This window comes from Phoca vitulina, unplaced genomic scaffold (genome assembly GCF_004348235.1).
Source record: "Phoca vitulina isolate PV1807 unplaced genomic scaffold, GSC_HSeal_1.0 scaffold33, whole genome shotgun sequence".
Classification (NCBI taxonomy): Eukaryota; Metazoa; Chordata; class Mammalia; order Carnivora; family Phocidae; genus Phoca; species Phoca vitulina.
The window spans coordinates 3829441-3849239 of NW_022589736.1; the positions used below are offsets into that span (position 1 = coordinate 3829441).

General features: G+C 54.4%; 1 protein-coding gene across 3 annotated transcripts in view; it reads right to left on the minus strand.

Moving 5' to 3' along the window:
* The window catches only part of ADARB2 (adenosine deaminase RNA specific B2 (inactive)), a 414677-nt gene that overhangs the window by 32426 nt on the left and 362452 nt on the right, over positions 1-19799 (minus strand). For all 3 annotated transcript variants that reach the window (XM_032425543.1, XM_032425542.1, XM_032425544.1), the window contains 3 exons: positions 10491-10659; positions 9372-9523; positions 1751-1919 (listed from right to left, as the gene is read on the minus strand). In XM_032425543.1, coding sequence (XP_032281434.1) covers positions 1751-1919; positions 9372-9523; positions 10491-10659 — 490 coding nt within the window. The remainder of the gene's footprint in view (positions 1-1750; positions 1920-9371; positions 9524-10490; positions 10660-19799) is intronic.

Below are 19799 nucleotides of genomic sequence, written 5' to 3' on the forward strand. Positions count from 1 at the left end.
CAGATTTTGTGACTGACTTTGGTGCACACCTGCCCACAACAAGCGTCACGTGGGGTCCGTATCCCGTGTTTAATTTGCTGTCTGTTGACGTGTAAGGTCCCACAGACAATGAAATCTCAGTGCTACAGCATGAATTCACTTCATTTTTCTAGGGACTCAGAGTTAATTTAGAAACTCAATGTGATCTTCGGGCATCAAGAGAATCTCCCTTAGGTGAAAATTGCCCCTTTTTTCCTGCTTCGTGAATAGATGAGAATATTAAAAAGGAGGGATGCATCTTCTTCTGAAAGATGAGCTGCTTGATGAGTCTGGGCCTTTCCCTTTGATGCAGAAATCAGTGCTTTGAGTTAGCGTCATTAGGCCGGCCTGTTGCTGCTGCAGGCCTGGGCAGCCGTAGCCAGGGAAGCGAACAGCCCTGCTGCTTCTGCAGCTGTTTGCCGAGTCCCCGGGAGCACTCGGTTTGCCCCTGAGCCCGACAAGCCTAAGGAGGCAGGGACCCCATGTGTGGGGCCTGCGGTGGCCTGGGGCCCCGAGCCTGCCCTTGCTCTGCCTGCCCCTGACGGCCCCGTGCTCGGCCTCCCGGGGAGAATGCGGCATCTCGCTAGTGAGGGAGGCCGGGCAGCAAACACCTGCGGGGCAGGGGAGGTGCCGTTTGCGCAGTAAATGGGCAGACAGTCCTGCCTCACGGGAGTCCACGTGCCGGGGAACCACGCCTGGGAGGGTGCACCTTACCTGGCCCCGTGGGGACACCCTGCCCTCTGCACCCCGCCTGGCCTCCAGGTCCATCCCCTGGACAGACTCCGACTCCGCTTGAGCCTCAGCATCCCTCCCGCCTTAACCTCGCCCTCCTGTCCCCTCATCTCCGGCGAGTTCCCACCCCAAGCCCTTCCAGGCCGAGGATCTTGGGGGCAGCAATGTGGCTGGAAGTAGGGGTGGGGTGGGGGTTTTAGTTTATAGATTACAGATTAATACATGTATCCGAGGGTCCAGAAGAAGTTCTGACTCACTCTCAACAAAGCTTTCCACGGCCAGCGTGTTATTATTGGCGCCCTCAGGGTGGGTTTGGAGCCATGTACGGCTGTGTTGGGGCAAACTCCTGCTCACCAGGGGCCCTGGACAGTTTCCAGACCTAAGTGACAGGAATGCTCCCCAGTGGGGCTGGCGCATCTGGGGGAGCAGGGGAACGGGGTGGTGGTGGGGTCGCGAGCAAGGGGGCCTCTCCCTGAAGAGAAGGTGCCTTTGAGGGGCACCCACATGCCTTTTTGCAAATCCCTCGTCCTCCTGCCGGCTCCCCACTGAGACCCTTCAAGGGGGGGCTTTTGAGGTTCCTTCTAAGAAGAGATTCTCTTATGGCGTGGGGAGGACTTGCACCCGGCTGACGGCACAGGTGGACGTGTTTCCTGGAAGGCCCGTCAGGCTTTAGGGAATAGGAAGAGGTCTGACGGGGGCACCCCACATCTGAGAGGTGAGGGTCCCTGGAGAGCTGCCCAAAGGAGCGGGGTGGCCCCCAGGGTGGTGCTTAGGATCGGTGGGCTCCTAATGGACCAGTGGGCCAGGTTGGTGGTGCTGGACATCCGATGCGACCGAGGCCCGCTCTTCCATAGGAGCAGCCGGCCTGTGCTCAGTGGAGCTGGTGAAGTGGAGAGTGTGGCCCGTGAACTAGGACGAGTCCCCCCCAACGCCTTCCCCATCCTGCCCTCACTCAGCCCCACCAGGCCACCTGGGCGGAGGCGAGCAAGGGGGCTGTTACCTGGCGATCTTGTCCGTGCAGGACATGGTGACGAGCTGCTCACCCAGCAGGACGCCGTCCCACGTCTGTACCGCGCTAGGGCCCCGGACGGGGACGGTCCCTTCCCCAGACTCGATCTTCGTGCGCAGGTGCCCGCGGAGCTTCCTGACGATGTGCTTCCTGCTGTTCACTAGGAGATAAGAGGTGGCCGTGAGTCTGCTGGTGCAGACACGTGAGTCCCCACCTGGAGCCGTGCGGGAGGAGGGCAGGTGCCCAGAAACATCTCCAGGGGCCCCGGCGGCACGTGGACAACTGTTGGGCTGGGGAAGCACAGATGAGTGCCCCAGCGGAGGGCAGGGGCTGCTGCAGGGCTGCGCTCCAGAGCGCCCCCTCTAGACCGGCCCCCGACTTCTCCGGAAGGGCCCGGCAGTCAGTGTCTGAGGCTCCGTGGTCACGTGGCCTCTGTCGCCGCTGCCAGAGCGCACGGCTGCACAGACAGCCCCGCGAGCGAGCGTGGCTGCGCTCCAAACCCTGTATTCGTGGACGCTGAGATGTGAGTCCCATGCCTTCCACGTGCTGGGAGATACTGCTCTTTGCACCTCTCTCAGCCATCTAAAGATTGTTCCTGGACCGTCTGGAAGGGCCGTGGGTGGGGTCTGGCCTGAGGGCTGTGGTCTGTAGACCCCAGTCGAGATTTTCATCCTGACTATATTGTTTTCTAGCTCCATGACCTCGGAAAGGTCACTCACGACCGCTGTGACACGGGTGTTGCACCCTAAACTAGGGCTAATAATGGTGCCTGCCTCCTGGGCTGTGGGGACGGATGAGGTCAGACATGCACAGTCAGCAGGGCATCCGCTCCCACCAGGGTCTATAGGACGAACAACGAGACACAGCCTTTGAACTGGTCCTTGTGGGCCCCTCATGCCTTCATCCCATATACTCCTGCTTTCCTTCCCAGAGCCCCCTCAGCGCATGCGTGCGCACCCCACACCCTACAGTTATTTGGAGAACTAGCATGAACAAAGGGAAGATTATCTTTATCCTTTCTTTCTTTAAAGGAGTTCTGCACGTTAAGTCTGGATTATATTGGAAAATGGAAATGGTTAAGTGCTTTGCATACAAATGATATTTAATATAGTGATTCCAACATTTACATATGTATGCTGACATAGATGGATACTAAAGATACTTTCTTTAAAAGGTTTCTATTTAAGTTTTGAAGTTGTGGAAATAGGATTTCTGCCTTATTTATCCTTACTGAAGGCATCAAATAATAACGTGGATTTATATGTGCACCTTCTTTTACAGATTTCACAACAATTGACAGTATATTTTCTTTGTTTCTAGGAACTGAAGTTCTTTTACTACATTTCTGTAGTCCTTAACGTCCATGTCTTAGGGAGAAAGATTGTTGTACTCCTTGCAGAACATAAACTTGTAAAAGGGTTCAGGTTGCTTTTTGATCCTCACCAACCAGGTGCTTGATGAGATTCAATTTTGACTGATTTGTGAGTCATCCATAGAAGAACCAAGATGAGAGACTGAACCTGGGTATGCACAGCCAGAGATGCTCCATGATGGTGATGGTAAGAGTGCAAATCTCTGTAGCTTTGAATGGCACCAGGATTCAGATGATGACAATGACGATGGTGGTGATGATGATGATGATCATGAGGACGATGGTGACAATAATGATGAAGATGATGATGTTGATGGTGCTGGTGATGATGGTGATGATGGTGATTGTGGTGATGATGGTGATGGTGGTGATGATGGTGATGGTGGTGATGATGGTGATGGTGGTGATGATGGTGATAGGTAGTAATGATGGTGATGGTGATGATGGTGATGGTGGTGATGATGGTGATGGTGGTGAAGATGGTGATGAGGGTGGTGGTGATGATGATGGTGGTGAAGATGGTGATGATGGTGGTGGTGCTGATGGTGATGGAGGTGGTGGTGATGGTGATGATGGTGACGGTGATGATGGTAAAGATGATACAATGAACATAAAATAGTTCATATGACTCAAAAACCCTTGAATAAACCTTTGATTGGACCCGACTTTTTACACTGTCCAGGTGGGGTCTTACTGGTCTCATCAACCTCAGCACTGGGAGAGTGGAGGACCAATACACCTCAGTTTCCACAGTTTGCCAGTGTCAGGGACTTGCCGTTCTATGTGGGGGATATTTTCTCAGGGAATATGGTACGTTTTGCCCTCTCTTTCTATTAATTATGGCATCCTTTTCGTTCTCCTGGTGCTTCAACTATCATGTCATTTTTCAGACCTGGAAGTTGCCTGTTACCTTGTAAGGCTTTTCTAAATTCCTACCCACTGCTTCTGCACAACTAACTTTATGAAGTAGACTCCATGACAACAGGGAGTCCTGGCTTGAATTAACAACTGGTCTGTAGGAGTTAACTCAAAGTCTTCAGGTGGATTAATTTTGCCTGAAGAGCCAGGTGCATGAGGCACTCCTGAAACTTGTTTATTTTTGGAGGTGCTACATCTCAGGCTGCCTTCCTTAGCATGCTCCCTGATGAGTGTGATCAGTCCGGTGGGGGCGGTGTTCTGAGTGCTGGTGATCTGGTAGAGCCCATGTCCTCGGCTCTTCCTTGCCTAATTGTGAGAGGTGGGAGGGAGCTGAAGTTGGCACTTGAAGCAGCACAAACACTGGTCCAGCCAGAGGCCACAGAGGACTGAGTCCACACAAGCTGCAGTGGGTCTGAGACATTGAAATCTGCCGAGTGCATATAAATCCTCCCAAATCCAAGAGAATATTCTAATCTGCTAGTATTCCATGTCCCCAGACTCATCATTGTAGTGTTTATCAGTCTGAGACCTTTGAAGACGGGTGTGAAGAGACAGGAAGGGTGGTCATATGCTTTACAGGGTTGTTCAGGTGAATATTTTATTTTTAGGACAGAATCAGAAGCGGGTGGACATAAACGGCAATTGCTGGTGTCCACCGAGGGAGCACAGCTGTGTCTGAGGAGTGATACGTGGCTGCCACGATTGCTGTAGGGAAGGAGAGCCGGGAATGGGAGGAAAGGCCTCAGAACGGAAGACAGTCTGTCTGAGCACCAGATAAACTTTTAATTTCCAGACCGTCTTCAGAAGGTGTGTGCACCCCGCAGGGAACACCTGTGATGCGCCCTGCTGTTTCCTGTCATGACGTCTACAGCATCCGTCCCGTGCGTCCTGTGGGACGTGGCGGCGGCGGTGGCGGCGGCGGTGGTGGGAGCTTGGAGGCCGTCTGGACGCCTGCTCCCGCGGTGCACGGACCTTCGCATCCTGTGCCTACTCAGTAGGCAGACCTGAAGATGGGGCTGTCAGGACGCGTGCTTCAGACTCGGCTTTGTGGTTCTGGTCTAATCTCTTGAACTTCCCTAATGCACAATGAACGGAGTTGGCCTAGAACGTAGGAGGCATTTAGCATGCGCTCGTAAGCTACGACATCATATGCTCCTTCTCGTGGCACGTGGGGGAAGGTAGAGGGGAGAATTTTAACTACACTGTTAAGTCTTGGAAAATGGCAGTAAGAACTGAATTTCCCAGGTTGTTTAAAAGACACACCACGAAAGTGGCATTTGGGTTAAGGATGCTGGTGAGTCAGAAGGAGGACAGTGGTTGTTCAGCCACAGTGACGTGCCCTGGGTCTTGTCAGGGCTCTCTTCCATGGAGGTTCCCCTCAGAGCAGTCTGGGGCCAGCCCAGGCCTGCCCAGAGCCACTCAGGACGTGGCATCATCCTTGTCGGTCCGGCCTCCCGGAATGAATGGGGTCGCTTCTGGTCGGCAAGACCAAGGACCTTCATGACACAGGCTTGTCCCCCCCCAGTAAGAGCCTTGTACACCTGCCCCCCGAGCCTGCCTGGCCCTGCAGACACCGGACCAGACTCCTGCTATCCTGCCAGGAGATACACACCCAATCTGGCAGGAGACTGTTCGGGGGGTTTTGAATCCGGTAGCTGGAAACATGTCAGATTCTCAGAATCACTGGGGAAGTTTTAAGAGTAGCCCAGTGTACCCCGAACATATCAGAGTCTCTGGCAGAGCAGGCAGCAGGGAACTGCGTTTGTGGAGACTTCCCGGCGGATCCTGATAGATGAGGCAGGTTCGGAGACAGCCCAGTGGAGCGTTCGCCTGCTGACGGGCAACACCCCCCAACTTCTCAGACCAATTGGTTTTGATTTCATTGTGAAAGACTCTAGGGAGGAAGAACTACTATCTATCTAGATGAGTATTTTTGAGGAAACAAATAAAGCGGGGGAATTTAGAATTTCTTGAGCCACAGGCATCCAAGGGAGGTGAGGCCAGTTCACAGCACCGCGCTCTGTGGTCTCTTAGACACGGACCGGGCCGTAGGGAGTGTGGGGTCAGGGAAGTCGGGGAGCCTTTCGAGCGCCGGGACAGCTGGGGCCAGAGGTCCCTGGTGGATGGCCACTGTCTCTCCGCGGCTGGTGGGCGGTCAGGCGTTTGCTCTTAGAAACGCCAGGTCAGATCCTGTTCCCTGCGGTGTGTGACGCGGGCTGTAGGGATGGTCTAGACCCCTGCACGGGATCTCCTTTCTCCGCTGCACGCAGTCTGTCGGAGGCCTGACTACAGATCTGCTGCATCACACGCCTGTGGAGGGTGTGCTTCTTTGCACGGGTGTCCTTGTGTGTGTGGGGGTGGAGAGCAGAGCCGTGGCGCACGCGGGCTGTGCAGAGCGGAGGAGTCTGAGAACAGAGGAGCGGACACAATGGGCACCCCACAGGGGCCGTGCTGGGTGGTGTGCAGGACCCGGGGAGGTCGTGGCTCCCGCACTGGGGCGCCTGCTGGCTGCAGGGGTGGACCTGCCTCTGTGGACCTTTGGGGCTGCGTTCCAGGAGCTCCATTTAGGAGCGTGGAGCCAGGCTTGTGGCAGGCAGGCAGGGTTTCTCCAAGGTTACTTGGAGGACGCAGACGCCCTGACCTCTGGGAGCAGACGGGCCCACAGGCCTGTGCTTCCTGGGGGAGCAGAGGTCCCAGTCCCCCCGTGTGCCATCCTTCCAAAGCAAAGACCTGTACCATGGGGGGGGGGGCGTGACACAGAGCCCCCCTCGGTGGCAGTGCCTTCTCCCTAAAGCAGGAGTCATTCCTGAATGTCCAAGCCCTCCTGAGCCCGTGAATAACGCACAGGTTCTCTGGGAGGCCCTCCACGCAGAGGGCGGTGTGGTGTTCTTACCCTTACTGGCGAATAAGGGGAGGTGGTGTGTGGCTCCTGGAGGTGAGTCCGAGTACAGACTCGCCGAGAGCCCCCTCCTGGGTGCCAGGGACAGCAGGCTAAATAACCCGGGAGCAGCATGTCACTTTGCCTGGCATAGCTGCAGTAAAAATGGGAGGAAAACACTTTATTTTGTTTGCCCTAGCAGCACCTGCCACTTCTTAAAAGCACCATGAAATAAAAGACATCTGTGTCGGGAAGTGAGCCCCAGGGTGCATCTGAGGATGTGTTTGTGTGTTTTTCTAAACCACTGGCTTTGCAAGTTGGAATTGGGGGCCAGGGAGGCCGCCGTGGGTGCCGGATGCACAGAGGCGTGGGCCCAATGAGCCGGAACTGCCCCTCTGGAGACGCGGCGGGGCTCAGGCCGTCCTCACTCAGCCATCCTGTCCTCAGGAGGAAGCCGGTAAATGAGGTAAATTAGGGCTGGCCCCAAACGTTCTGCCAGACCTTTCCTTCCAGACCTGAGGCCTCCTGGGCCGGGTCTTCATGATGCCCAATCTTCCGAGAGAAAATGGAAAGACAGTTCTAAGCAGCTGTCTAATGGACCACATTTCACAATTTCATATGGGAAGTCAGTTCTTGTAGATTCAGCCTGATGAACACTCCAAGAAAAATGAATCCGTTTCATGTTGTTTCTCCTTCCTTCTCTTTCTGAGACTACGTGACGGTGAAGGAATGCCCTGCGTGACCCTTGAGAGTGGATGCACCTGCCATCACCTGCCAGGCCACCCCAGCCCTCCCTCTCTCCTGGGGCGGCTCCCTGAAAGGCCCCTGGTAGTTAATGGGTGCCCTTCCCTTGACTCTCAATTTGATTTGATTCTGCCACTTACTTTCCACAGGGTGTGGCTATGTACCGAGTGTTTGTGTCCCTCAAAAACTCCCGTGTTGAAGCCCCAACCCCAAGGGACGGTGTCAGGAGGTGGGGCCCCCCGATGGGATTCGTGCTCTTGTGACGGAGACGCCAGGGAGCCCCCCTCGCCCCTTCCCCCAGTGAGGGCACAGAAGACGCTGCCCAAGAACCAGGCTGTGGCTCTCACCAGACCTGCGGGCGTCTGGATCTGGGACGTCCAGCCCCCAGATTGTGAGGAAGAAATGCCTGCTGGTTATAATCTACCCCAGCGGCCGCAGAGGAAGACAGTAAGGAAAACGTTACTCTAGAGGGGAGAACCGTGGTCTTGGAGCAAAGGTGGCAGGAAGGAGGATGGATTTTTCTGGGCCAGGCTGCAACCGTGTTAGAGAAATAGACTAAGTTAAATACATGTAGGATTTTTAAAAGGGCTGCTTTCCCTGCACCTTCTTTACCTCATCAGTGCCTGGAGCAGCAGGGGTTCAGAAAGTGCTTCCCTTTCCTTCCACTGGTAATTAGAACACAAATGCGGCCTTCCATGGAGGGGAATCAGAGGCCAAAAATAAACCTTCCCTGCATGTGTCTCGTCTGCTGTAGGTTTCCTGGGATGAGTCAGCATCTTCACTGGGACCAGATCCCGCATCATATACATGCTCGGTTTCACTGCCTACCTCAGATGGTTTGCTTGGTGCTGCTTCTGGGATGGGTCTGTGTGTGTGTACGTGCGTACATGTGTGTGCGTGTGTGTGGTGCACATGCATGCACGGTATGTGTTGTATGCACACATGCTTCGGGACGGGTCTGCATGTGTGTGCACACATGTGTGCATGTGTGTGGTGCACATGCATGGTATGTGTTGTATGCACACATGCTTCTGGGACGGGTCTGTGTGTGTGTGTGCATGTGTGTGGTGCACACGCATGTATGTGTTGTATGTATGCACGCTTCTGGGACGGGTCTGCATGTGTGTGCATGTATGTGTGCATGTGTGTGGTGCGCATGCATGCACGGTATGTGTTGTATGCACACATCATATCAGGGATAGTTTAATGGCACTCTGGAGCAGCTCAACCTTCTTCCTGGAGATGCTAATGTCATTGGACCCATATGTTGGGTGGGCACTGTCGTTTACACCTGCTCTGCCCAAACCCCCAAGAGGGCAGGTCCTGCCCAGCACTCCACATGGGAGGTCGTCACCCTGGGGCAACACCTCCCCCTGGCTTTGTTATACATAAATAACCAAGCTCAGCATTAGTCTCCGCAAGGTTGCAAACAAAGGTGAGCAAAGCCGCTTGGACTTGCTCGCGCTCCGTGTAACTCCCGTCCCATTCTCCTGCCCTCTCTTCTACAGACCAGGGTGTGGGCTGCTGACCGACTGACATGAAGGGGAGCGACCCTGCTCTCTGTGATCTGGGCATTCACACTAGGGCTTCGGGGGGAGGACCCTCCTGACCGCCACAAAGGCATCCAGGGCATGTGCGCACGCGTGGCCAGCACATATGGCCTGGCACGGGGCCGGCAGAGGAGAGGGGTTGTGGCTTACGGTCTGTGGTGATCTCGTAGGGTGAGTGGAGCCTGGCGTCTCCGCAGGGGGATGTGCTCACGTAGAGATGGAATAGCACGTTGTCCCTTAGCCTGTAGCCGCCGTCCTTGGACCGCTCGAATATCGAGTGCTCTGAGTCCTCCCGCCGCTTGCTAGGGTCAAAAAGAGGGTCCTGGTCACCTGTTATGAACTAACCAGAAAGGCGCCCACCGGGCCCATGGCTTTGCCTGGTTTTGTGTCTTATTTCCCCGTATTTCTCTCGTTGCCCCCCACATGGTGCTTTCTCCCCGCAGGACCGCGTCTGGGGCAGGCGGCAGTGACACGGGGCAAGGAGACCCAGTCGGGCCCCAACGCCCTGGAATGTCGTGTCTCGGGCCCCTCTGTTGTGGAGCCAGCCCCCTCAGTGATGCTAACCCCCCTCTCTGCATCATAAAGCCTCATGGGGCTCACGGCTCTGTGCGCAAAGGAGTCAGAGGAGTGGCTTTAAAAGTGGGGAGGGCTTGGCCTCCAGCGCCTGGAGGGACCCCCTTTACTCCTGCACCCGCCATGACCCAGGGTGGTGCACCTGCTCCCCCAGCCTGTGATGGGCCCAGGCCTCTGCCCTTGGAAGCCCCAGCCCGAGGGCAGGAGGCTGTGTCGGCCGCGTACAGGCTTCCTGCTGCTCGCTGCTGTCCCTGTTCTGCCCCATTGGTGATGGGTTCTGTCACCGGGTCCTGAGACCACACGGGCAGCGGTGCAGACATTCCCCCTGGGAAACCCCGAGGCGCGCCCCCAGCCTGTCTGCCTCCCTGCTCTGCTCCCGGGCCCCACACCATGGTACACGTCAGCCTGGAGCTGTGAGTTGGGTGTTGAGGAGAGAAAACCGTTGGGCACGTCTGGGAGACCCACACCCCGTCCCCGGCACCCTTGGCGGGCCCGGAGCTGACGGAGGCCTGCGTGCCGGGCTGCTGCTGGCCGCAGGGCTCACGCAGAGTTAGCTGAGGGAACGGAGCCTCACTTGGACGGGGGTCTGCCCATGCGCCCTGGGCCTGCCCTGTGGGCGCCATCCTATACAAGCCGGGAGCAGCCTGCATCCCGAGCTCGGGCGTCCGGGCCCAGCTGCCCCTGGTGACGGCCTACCTCAGGTGCAGCTCTAGCTGGGTGTACAGGAAGTGGACCAGTGCTCTCCTGGCTACGATCTCCGCGTGGCAGTCGTTGACCACCAGCCCCTGGTCACTGATGTGCTCGCCGCTGATGCACTTGGTCCCCGAGGACAGGACGATGACCTGCGCCTGCCTGACGTCCAAGCCTGGGGGACAGAGGAGGCGTGGGAGTGAGTCTGCTCTCCCCCACCAACCCCGGAGACCCCAGCCCTCCCACACCGGGAGACTCGATGTGCGCCGGTGAACATGGCGAGAGGTGCAGCCTGCCACCAAACACACCAGCAGGAGCAGTGCAGTGCCCACCGGGTGGGGGAGACCTGGCGGGCTGCTGGATGTCAGGCTGTGGTTCTGAAAGCGGGGAGCAGAGCCCTGAGCCCGGCCGGGCTGTGACAGCCGGGACGAACCCCGGAAATCCTGTGACCACCGCCCTCTCGTCCCGTGGGAAGAGAGTTGTATCCTTAGAAAGATTTGCCGATGGAAGCATGCCGTGTGCAGGCAGGACGGGGGTGGAGGCCTGAGCCAGGCGGGGACTCCCGTGAGAACAGGCCCCCGGGCCAGTCCCTGTCCCCATGCACATCTACCCCGGAGCCGCCGCTCGGGACTTGAGACAAGACACCTGGGACCATGGGCAGGAGCTGAACTGACATCTGGGTCCTTTGAGCAGGCCCGTCTCCATGTCCCCCAGCACTGGGCCCTCTACCCCTTTGCCTTGAAGCTGGAGCACGTCCCCAGCTCAGGGCCTGCAGGACATGTAGATGCCTGTGTCACAGGCTCAGCAGTCTGGGCCTCAAGGCCGGAGGGCCCTGAAGGCGAGCTGGCCGGACAGCAGGACCACCTGCACTCACGTGCGGCACAGCGCCCGGCCCCAGTGCGTCCCTCGGCAGAGGTACATCTCATGGATGGGGGCCGGGGTTGTCTGCTCGGGCTGCCCCCTCCCCAGACCCAGCACAGAAGTGGGAGGCCCCCTGGTCCTGGCCTATGCTGCGGATTCTGCTTCCCGAAACATAAGGCGCATGCACGACAGTGCCCGTCACAGACTGCAGTGAAAACGTGTGCTGTTCTGATTCAGTGCCACGAGGCTTTCTGTTTTCCCTAAAGAGCGGCAGCACAGGTGGGAGCCAAGAAGCAGGGGCTCTGTCCCAGCTCGCACAGCTCCTTCCTCCTCTCCCATCAGGGTCCGCACAGCCCTTTCCCAGGCCCCGCGAGCCCTGGACAGCCGTCTTCCCGGGGCTGAGGGGAGAACTAGGAAGCCAGGCTTGTGTTAGCTTGTGGCTGTCCCATGTGACCCACGGAAGAGATAAACTCACAGAGTGCACCGAGCTGTTGTGATTTTTGAATGCTCTTTATATATGTAAGAGCAGAGAGTTTTGAGGTCAGACAAACTAATGGGGTGGTTTTCTGACCCTTTCTCTGCGCCCGGGTTCCTGGCCATCGAATGGGGCGGTGTTCACTGCTGCCTGGGCATGCCCCCCCGCCCTGGCCCGCAAGTTCCCCTTTCCCACCGCGGATCCGCGCTGAGGCCAGGAGCTGATGGGTCCTTCACACAGTGGAGGTCCCATGATTTACGTGTCACCGGACGGTGCTCATTCTGACCACGGTCCAAGGAATCTCGTCAACAAAAACAATATTCTCTGCAAGAATGGAAGACAAATGAAACCAAAGAAACCTTCAGAACAAACCCCAGACTCATGACTCTAAAATGTGGTGTGTTTAGGGATACCCCAGAACACCACGATCTCAGTTTATTCTTTGTCCTGTGAGGGGGAAGATGACTGCAGCCGGCTCATACCCGGAGTCTGGGTGTGGAGGCAAGGACTGGAGCTTGGGATTCCTGCCCCAAGCTCGCCCTGCACTGTTCCGGGGCCCCTGTAGACACTCAGAGTCCAGCCCAAGGGACCTTATTGACCTCTGGCCCAAACACCGTGCGAGTAAGAGGTCGTTATACCCTGCTCTGTGCTTTGCGGATTCCAGCTTAATTAAAGCGGGTATTTGGAGTAATGGGAAGTAACATTTATAATTGTTTCCTTGCAGTTTTTCAATATTCAGATGTGTGGTGCATGTGCAGGACAACTTAGCAGCAGAGAACTATTTCTCCCGAGGGCTGGTCTGATGCTCCTCTCTTGATTCTGTGGAAATCGGAGCTGTAGAAGCAGAAACTGCTGTCCTTTCACCCTTCATTAATCCTCAGCTCCTCTGGACTCGGGGCTCTGCTGTATTCAGCACAGCTATGAGGCCCAAGAGATGCATTATTTGCTTATTCGCTTTCTGTTAGTCTCACCTCCTATTGTCAGCATCGTGCCATGTGACGCAGCCTATCCTTCGAAGAATTTATCATGAATTTGGGGAGATGGCTCAGAGACAGAAATGTCCACAAAATAAGGTATTGCGTGATAATACCATATAAGTGTGCACACAGACTGTCGCTAGGACGAGGGGAGCGGAGGGGAACTGCGTGCACGGGCTCTGGACAAGCTGCCCGGAGCCGGAGTCCCCGGATGCACTGAGTTCTCGAAGGAGACGGGGAGGATGAGGGAGGAAGCCAGCCAAAGAGGAGGTGTCGTGAGTCTAGCCTCAGGCTGATCTGGTAGAACACTCTGGAATATGCGGGGGCCACAGGCGCCATGTGCTTGGGGGCAGGTGCGGAGCTCCTCCCCCAGCGGGGCTGTGGCCCTGGCCGCAGCGACCCCTGAAATGCGACCCAGCACGGGACTCTGGTTATGGGGTCCCGTGATGTGGCTGAAGGACAACATGAGCAACAGTCTCAGGAAACACGGCCCTACTGACTTCTGTAGAATGAATAGAAAACGTGATCAGAGACCCCCTCCCGCAAAGCCCCAGGCCCAGTCAGTTTTGTGGGAGAATTCTACCAACCTTGAAGCAGCGGCTGATTTCAAGGGTATTTATAAAGTGTCCCGGAGCACACGAAGACAAGGAAATTGTCTTCAAATTGTTTTTATCACGAAATGCCTGTTACTGATCTATCCGCCTGACTGAGAATGCACAGAAGGAAAACAGGTAGCCTCAGTTATAGATACCAAAGATTCTAAATCAAATACTAACCACCGAGCACTGGAGGAAAAGACCAATACAGTAATCACCACAAGGGGGGTTTATTATGGACATGCAAAAGTGGATTCAATTCAATTAAAGAGCAGTACAAAAATATGATTATAATTACAGACACTGAGAAGACATCTGACAAAGCCCAGCAACTGTTTTGATAAAAACTCAATAAACGAAATAGATGTATTTTTCCAATGTGATGTTACACACACACACACACACACACACACACACACACAGAGGTATACCCACAGGGACACACACACACATGTAAGAGAGGTATATACACATATGACAGGTGTATACACGCACCCCCCCAGCGGCATGCTAGAACACTAGAGGGACGTCTGCGTGCTCAGGAACACGGCAGGAATGCCCGGGTAACTCCGTTCCTTAACATTCGCCGAAGCTATTAGCCGGCACGACAAGAGAAGGAAATTGGAGATAGAGCAGTTGGAACGGAGAGGGAACAGTGTTGCTGCAGAAGGCACTATGACTGTGGATGTGGAAACCTCTGGAGAATCCAATGGGAATACTGCTAGAAATAATAAGAGAGTCAGTAAGGTGATAGGGTACAAGTTAATATACAGAAATCAACAGCTTTCGTATGTACACACAGCAGCTAGTGAGAAACTATAAAGGACAAACAGCCCCGTTTACTGCAGCAAACAAGATAATAGGAATGAGTTTAACAAGAAACGATCAAGACGAGAAATGAATAAAACATTTACTCCCCTGAAAGACACCAACAAAACTCGAACACATGGATGTTGCACCTTCTTGGGCGGAAAGATTTGATGTCTGGAACCTTCTCCACAGTGATTGATAAGGTTCACATGATTCTAGTAGGAACAGCATGAGGGCTTTGTTTTTGACAAAGTAAACCTGGTTGAAAAGTATAGTTTTGTTCCTTTATTTTTGAACCACGCAAGCTGATTTTTGTGGGTAACCCAGGAAGTTCTGGGAGAGAAGACCAATAGCAGGGCACAAAGCCCAGTAGACATCAAGCAGGTTATAAGGGCTCAATAGCAAATTGCCATGGTTCTGACGCAGGAAGTCCCAATAGGAGAACAAAGCAGAAAGTCCAGAAACTGACCCAAAGTCAGAAAGGAATTTACTGCAGGATAGAGGTGCTGCGATCTCAAACCTGTGGGTTGGAGACACTGGAGACACTAGCCCATTAGAGCTATCCAGTAACTGAAGAGCCCTCTGAAAAACAAAACTGCATCTTTACTGTGCACCGTGCACCAGCGTAGGTAACAGGTGGGTCAAAGGTGTTGATGCAAAAGCATGAAGAGCTGCATCTTTATTCATAATCACCCAAACTCAGAAGCATGTCCTCCAGCAGGTGGTGGATAAATGAACTGTGGTCCATCCAGACAATGGAATATTATTCAGTGATAAAAAGAACGGAGCCATCAAACTATGAAGAGACATGGAGGAAGCTTGGATGCGTATCACTCAGTGAAGGACGCCAATAAGGCAAGGCCCCATGCTGCTGGATGGCATTCTGGGAAAGGCGGAACTATGGAGACAGGAAAAGAGGAGGGTTTTCCGGGGGCGGGGGTGGCAGTGGAGAGACGGAGCACAGAGGTTCTCGGGGCCGTGAAGCTGCTCTGTGTGACACTGGAATCTGGGTCCATGTCCTTATACATCTGTCCAAACCCAGAGAATGTACGACACCGAGAGTGCAAACTGTGGACTTGGGTTGATTAAAACAACAACAAAAAAAGATGTAAACACAGTAGAAGAAAACATGGGATAATCTTTTCGTAAATTTGGTGAGTGAAAGACCTTTCTGATTATAACTAAAAGTCTCAAAGCAGTAAGAATTGCTAAATTCAGATGCATAAAATAATTCCGGGAGTTCACTGTCCTGGCGACTCATTGCAAGCAAGCACACCTCACTGTGTCCCAGGGGAGACCGGTGCCGGATCCCTGTGTGCAAACACAGTCGAGAAGAGCTCCAGGACCAGAGTGAATGTGTCTCCCTGGCTGGCCACTTGCATCACCCTCGTCAGCTCCGTGCACCTCCACCCCCAACTTTAGGCAATCTTTGGGAATGTCCTTTTATTTATTTAACTGGGACTGAGCAATTCGGAGCACATTCAAACCCTTTGAATAGAAATTTTCACAATGCAACCTCTGATTACAAAATTTCTAAAAATAAAACTATAGGTAAATATACCAGCCAGCGTCCAAGAGACAAATATCAGAAGTATGGGTTTATCCCATGTGCAGACTGCCCAAGGGTGCGGTGTAGAAATGAGTTCTGACTCCCTTTTTTCTAGCGCTGCACCCACTGAGTGCCACGGCCCCAGTAGTAGGGTTTCCACAGCCTCCCGTGGGGATGGTGGCCCTCCTTGGATGTCCCCAGTAGGAGCCTGCACCACGTCTTGCAGTGTCTGCCACGCACACTGGGGTTGCAGAGCGCCTGCCCTTTCACCTCTCTCCTCACTTGGGCAGACTCTGTGTTTGATTATCTGACTTTTCCTGCGAATCAGTTCCTTCCTCTTGTCAGGGTCTGTTTCTGTCCTAAATTTCCTTTGTTTGGACTGGAGGGGACATAAAATGCCAGCTCAGGCATGTCTCGTCCGGGAGGGACATGGGTAAGACTGAAGGGAAACATTTTCACGTTCGACGCAGATTTCTCTCCCTCCAGGGCCTTGGTTAGTGGCCGTCCCCCAGGGCTGTCTTCTCCAAATACTGCAGGTACTCTGACTTGACGAGGAAAGTACGTGTGCGCACAAATTCTGTGCCCTGCCCTGGGAGCGGCAGTGCCAGGGTGGAGGGCACAGAGCTGCGAGGCGCAGGTGGGCAGGACGCAACCCGCGCCACGACCCGAAGTCTGGAGTCACATAACCCTGTTTCTGCTACTCACTTGAGACTTCGGTCAGGGGAGCTCGTCTGCCGTCCCATGTGGAACAAGGGGATAAATCTAGCGCTAGCTAGCTGTTGGGCATGAGAGAGCATCATGTGACGTGTGTAACGGGTGCCAGTCCGAATCTGCTAAAAATGCTGTTATCCGAGCAGTCAGTACTGGAACCAGACTTCCCCTGCGGCGCCCGCTGCTGGAATTACAGCAGAAGCCCCGTGCTCTGTTACTGTCAGTGCAGGAACCGCACCCTCACTAGGGCCCTTCGGTGGGCGGGCTCCTGTGGCAGGAGAGAGGGACGCTGTCGTGGTGGTTGTGAGGCCCTGGGTGCGATGCGGGGCCCGTGGTCTGTGTGTCCGGGAGACCCTGGGTCTCGCAGCGTGGGGTGCCCCCAGCCCCGGTGCAGAGGAGTCCAGGAGCAGCCCCGTGGCTCCCCCCACTGTCCTACAGAGCAGTTACCTCCTGTGGCGGCGAATTCTGGAAAACGTGAACATCGGGTCCACTGGGCCGCACGGGAATGAACTGGGAATGCACCTGAAAATCCAGAGTGCATCAAGGCCATCAGCTTTGCCAGCTTCACGTTTGCTCCGTGTAGAACACGGTTGTTAAACCTCCGCCACCCAAGGGCAGTGTTTGGTTTTCTTCCCCTGGTGAAATCTTTTGGGCAGTTAAATGCCAGCTTACGATGTACCCGTATGAAGAGCGCAGAAGTCCCTGGACACCGTGGGTGGGGCCCGCGCTCCTGCAGGGATGCGGTGGGCCTGCTGTCTTCCTCCCTGTTTTGTGTGTTTCCTTGTGCACCTGCTCGCTGAGGAGGGGCCTCTGGTGTCGCAGGAGGGCTGGCCCAGGTCAGGCCGCTGCCCCTCCTCAGCTGGCTCCCCTTGGGGGCCACGCAGGTGTAACTCTGGGGTCAGCTCCCATGATCTCTAGACGAGCCATGTCTGCTCAGCGATGGATCTTCCTTCCCTCTCCATGTTAGGAGGGTGTTCAGTATAACAAGTCGGCATTCATGCAACATGAAGGTCAGGAGTAAAATACATCCTGCGTCTCGTGGTTTAGACCTAGCCCTTTAAATTGAAGACTGGGAATTGCTGTCCGTCCTGCTCCTTGCTGTGCGGGAAGTCGGCCCCCGCGAGTGTTGATGGGCCTGAACCTTCCTCCCGCTCCATGAGGCTCTGCACCTTGCAGCGTCTTCCAGGACCAACCCTCTGAAATCCAGGTGACTGTTCACTGTCTCCCATCCCTGCTCGAGGCTCTGCCTACGGTCTTTACCCATCTTCCCCATGCCCTCCTGGGTGTAAATGGAAAGACCCACTTTTATTTTTATGATCAAAGTAATTGCCAGTCACTCAGGGGAGACACCGGGAAGAAAGGGTTTGGGGATCTGTGTGCACCTGCAGGAGTCCTCTTTGCAGAGGGGCCTGACAAGGCCCCTCATGCGCTCGGAAGAGAGGCGCTGGCTGTGGTCCAGCTGTCGGGACTTTACCAGGACTGCCTTACCTGGTGTGGCGCCGTGGCTGACCCCTGACTCCGGCGGAGCATGGCTCGGACAGCGCAGAAGCAGATTTCTTCACCCCGTGGGGTCGTTTTAGGTTCAGAGCAAAAAGCTCTGAAGCACAGCAGAACACGTGTCTCATGTTGTTACTTGGGACTTTGAGATTTTCCCTATAAGACAGGACAGCCCGCTTTGTCCATAAGAGTCTGCCATCCTGAATGGAGCTGTTCTGGGCTGTTTTCATGAAGTTCGGCTTTGTAGGCTGTTTTCTTCCCCATCCTGTCTTCAAGAGATGTGTGTTTTTGCTGGGCAGTCGTACATCCCAGGCATTCGTGGGGTGTGCGTAGAGCTGCCCACCAGCTTAGGAAGGGTGTTTGTTAGAGCCACAGCTTCTGACTGTGTTTTGCAGACCAGGCTAGCAAAGACAGGCTGGAACATAAACTTCTGAAAATACGCACCAGGGAAGTCTTTCTTCTGGTCATTTACTTAATAAGCTTAGAAGCGAGTAATTTTGCAGGTGAAGAGCATGCATCTCAGCACCACGCCTCATGCACGTGTGTAGGGACCCTTCGGCAGGGTTGCGGAGTCTGCCGCCCACTTCCTGGCTCTGCCCGCCTTCCCGTGACTCAAGAAAAGACACCTAGCCCCTTCATCTCCTTGTCTGTATTTCTTAAAAGCTGTAATTAAGATTCCTGCATCTCCCACTTCTCAGGGTTGTAGCAATTAACTTGATTAGTGTATGCAAAAGTGCTATCAACATTATAAATTTGCATATCAAGTGAAAATCATCATTATTAATAGCTCCTTCAAGAGTCACTTTCCCATGGAAACACCAGGATTTCTTAACAAAGGAGAAGACAGAGAGCCATCGCTTGACAGCTTGGCTAAACAATGTCCAGGTTTCTGGCTGAGGAGGGCAGAGGGAGTGACACATTGCTTTTCCTCCTGTGGAATCCACGGACCGGAAGGATTCCGGAGGGTGTGGAGGGACAGGATGAAATCCCGGCATCGTGCGGAGGTGCCATCGAGAGGGAGCAAGCACCTGCAAGGTGGGCCCAGAGAAAGCAGGCGCTGAGCCAGCAGCCACCAAGGGCGGGCTCACCAGGTGACTTTTAATTAAGGACCATTGGCTGGTCCCCGACCCACCTGGGTCAAGGAGGCTCGTGCTTGTATGTATCCTGCCTTCCACTGGGGAGAGAGACCCAGTTACGGGGGAAACTGGAGCCGCGCTGCGAGAGTAGAGTTGGTATTTTTCTCACAAATGTGAATATTCACAAGTATGGAAGCCACAAGCAGGATAAAAGAGAAAGACTGACTATAAACAAAGCGGGCTTGATCAGAGGAAGCACAGTCCGAGAACAGAGGAGGCTCAGCTGCTGAGGCTCCCCAGGGACCTGTGAGGAGCATCACATCTATAAAACAAGAGAGAGGAGGAACCTGAGAACAAGAGAGATGTCTTGAGTGATACACATTGCAGAAATTAAGAAGCAGCGGGCATTTGAAGAGCTGTCAGGGAAGTTTCAGAAGGGCCCAAGGACACAGAGGAAACAGGTAGATGCACCAGGAATGGGAAGAGACCGAGGATCCGGTCAGAATACTGAAAATTGGATGAAAATGTGTGTAAAGGAAGGAATTTATCAAAGGAATAATATGAGAAAAAGTACAGAAATAAACAGCTTAAATAAATCAGAGCAGGTGCGTGGCTCACGCCTACACACATTCTTATGAAATTATAGAACATTCAGTTTACAAAAAGGGCCTTTCCCCTCCGTAGGCAGGGCGGGGCGATCCGGCAGAGACGTCAGCCAGATGTATCTGGTTAGAAACATCAGGTAAGAGATAATAGAAAAATC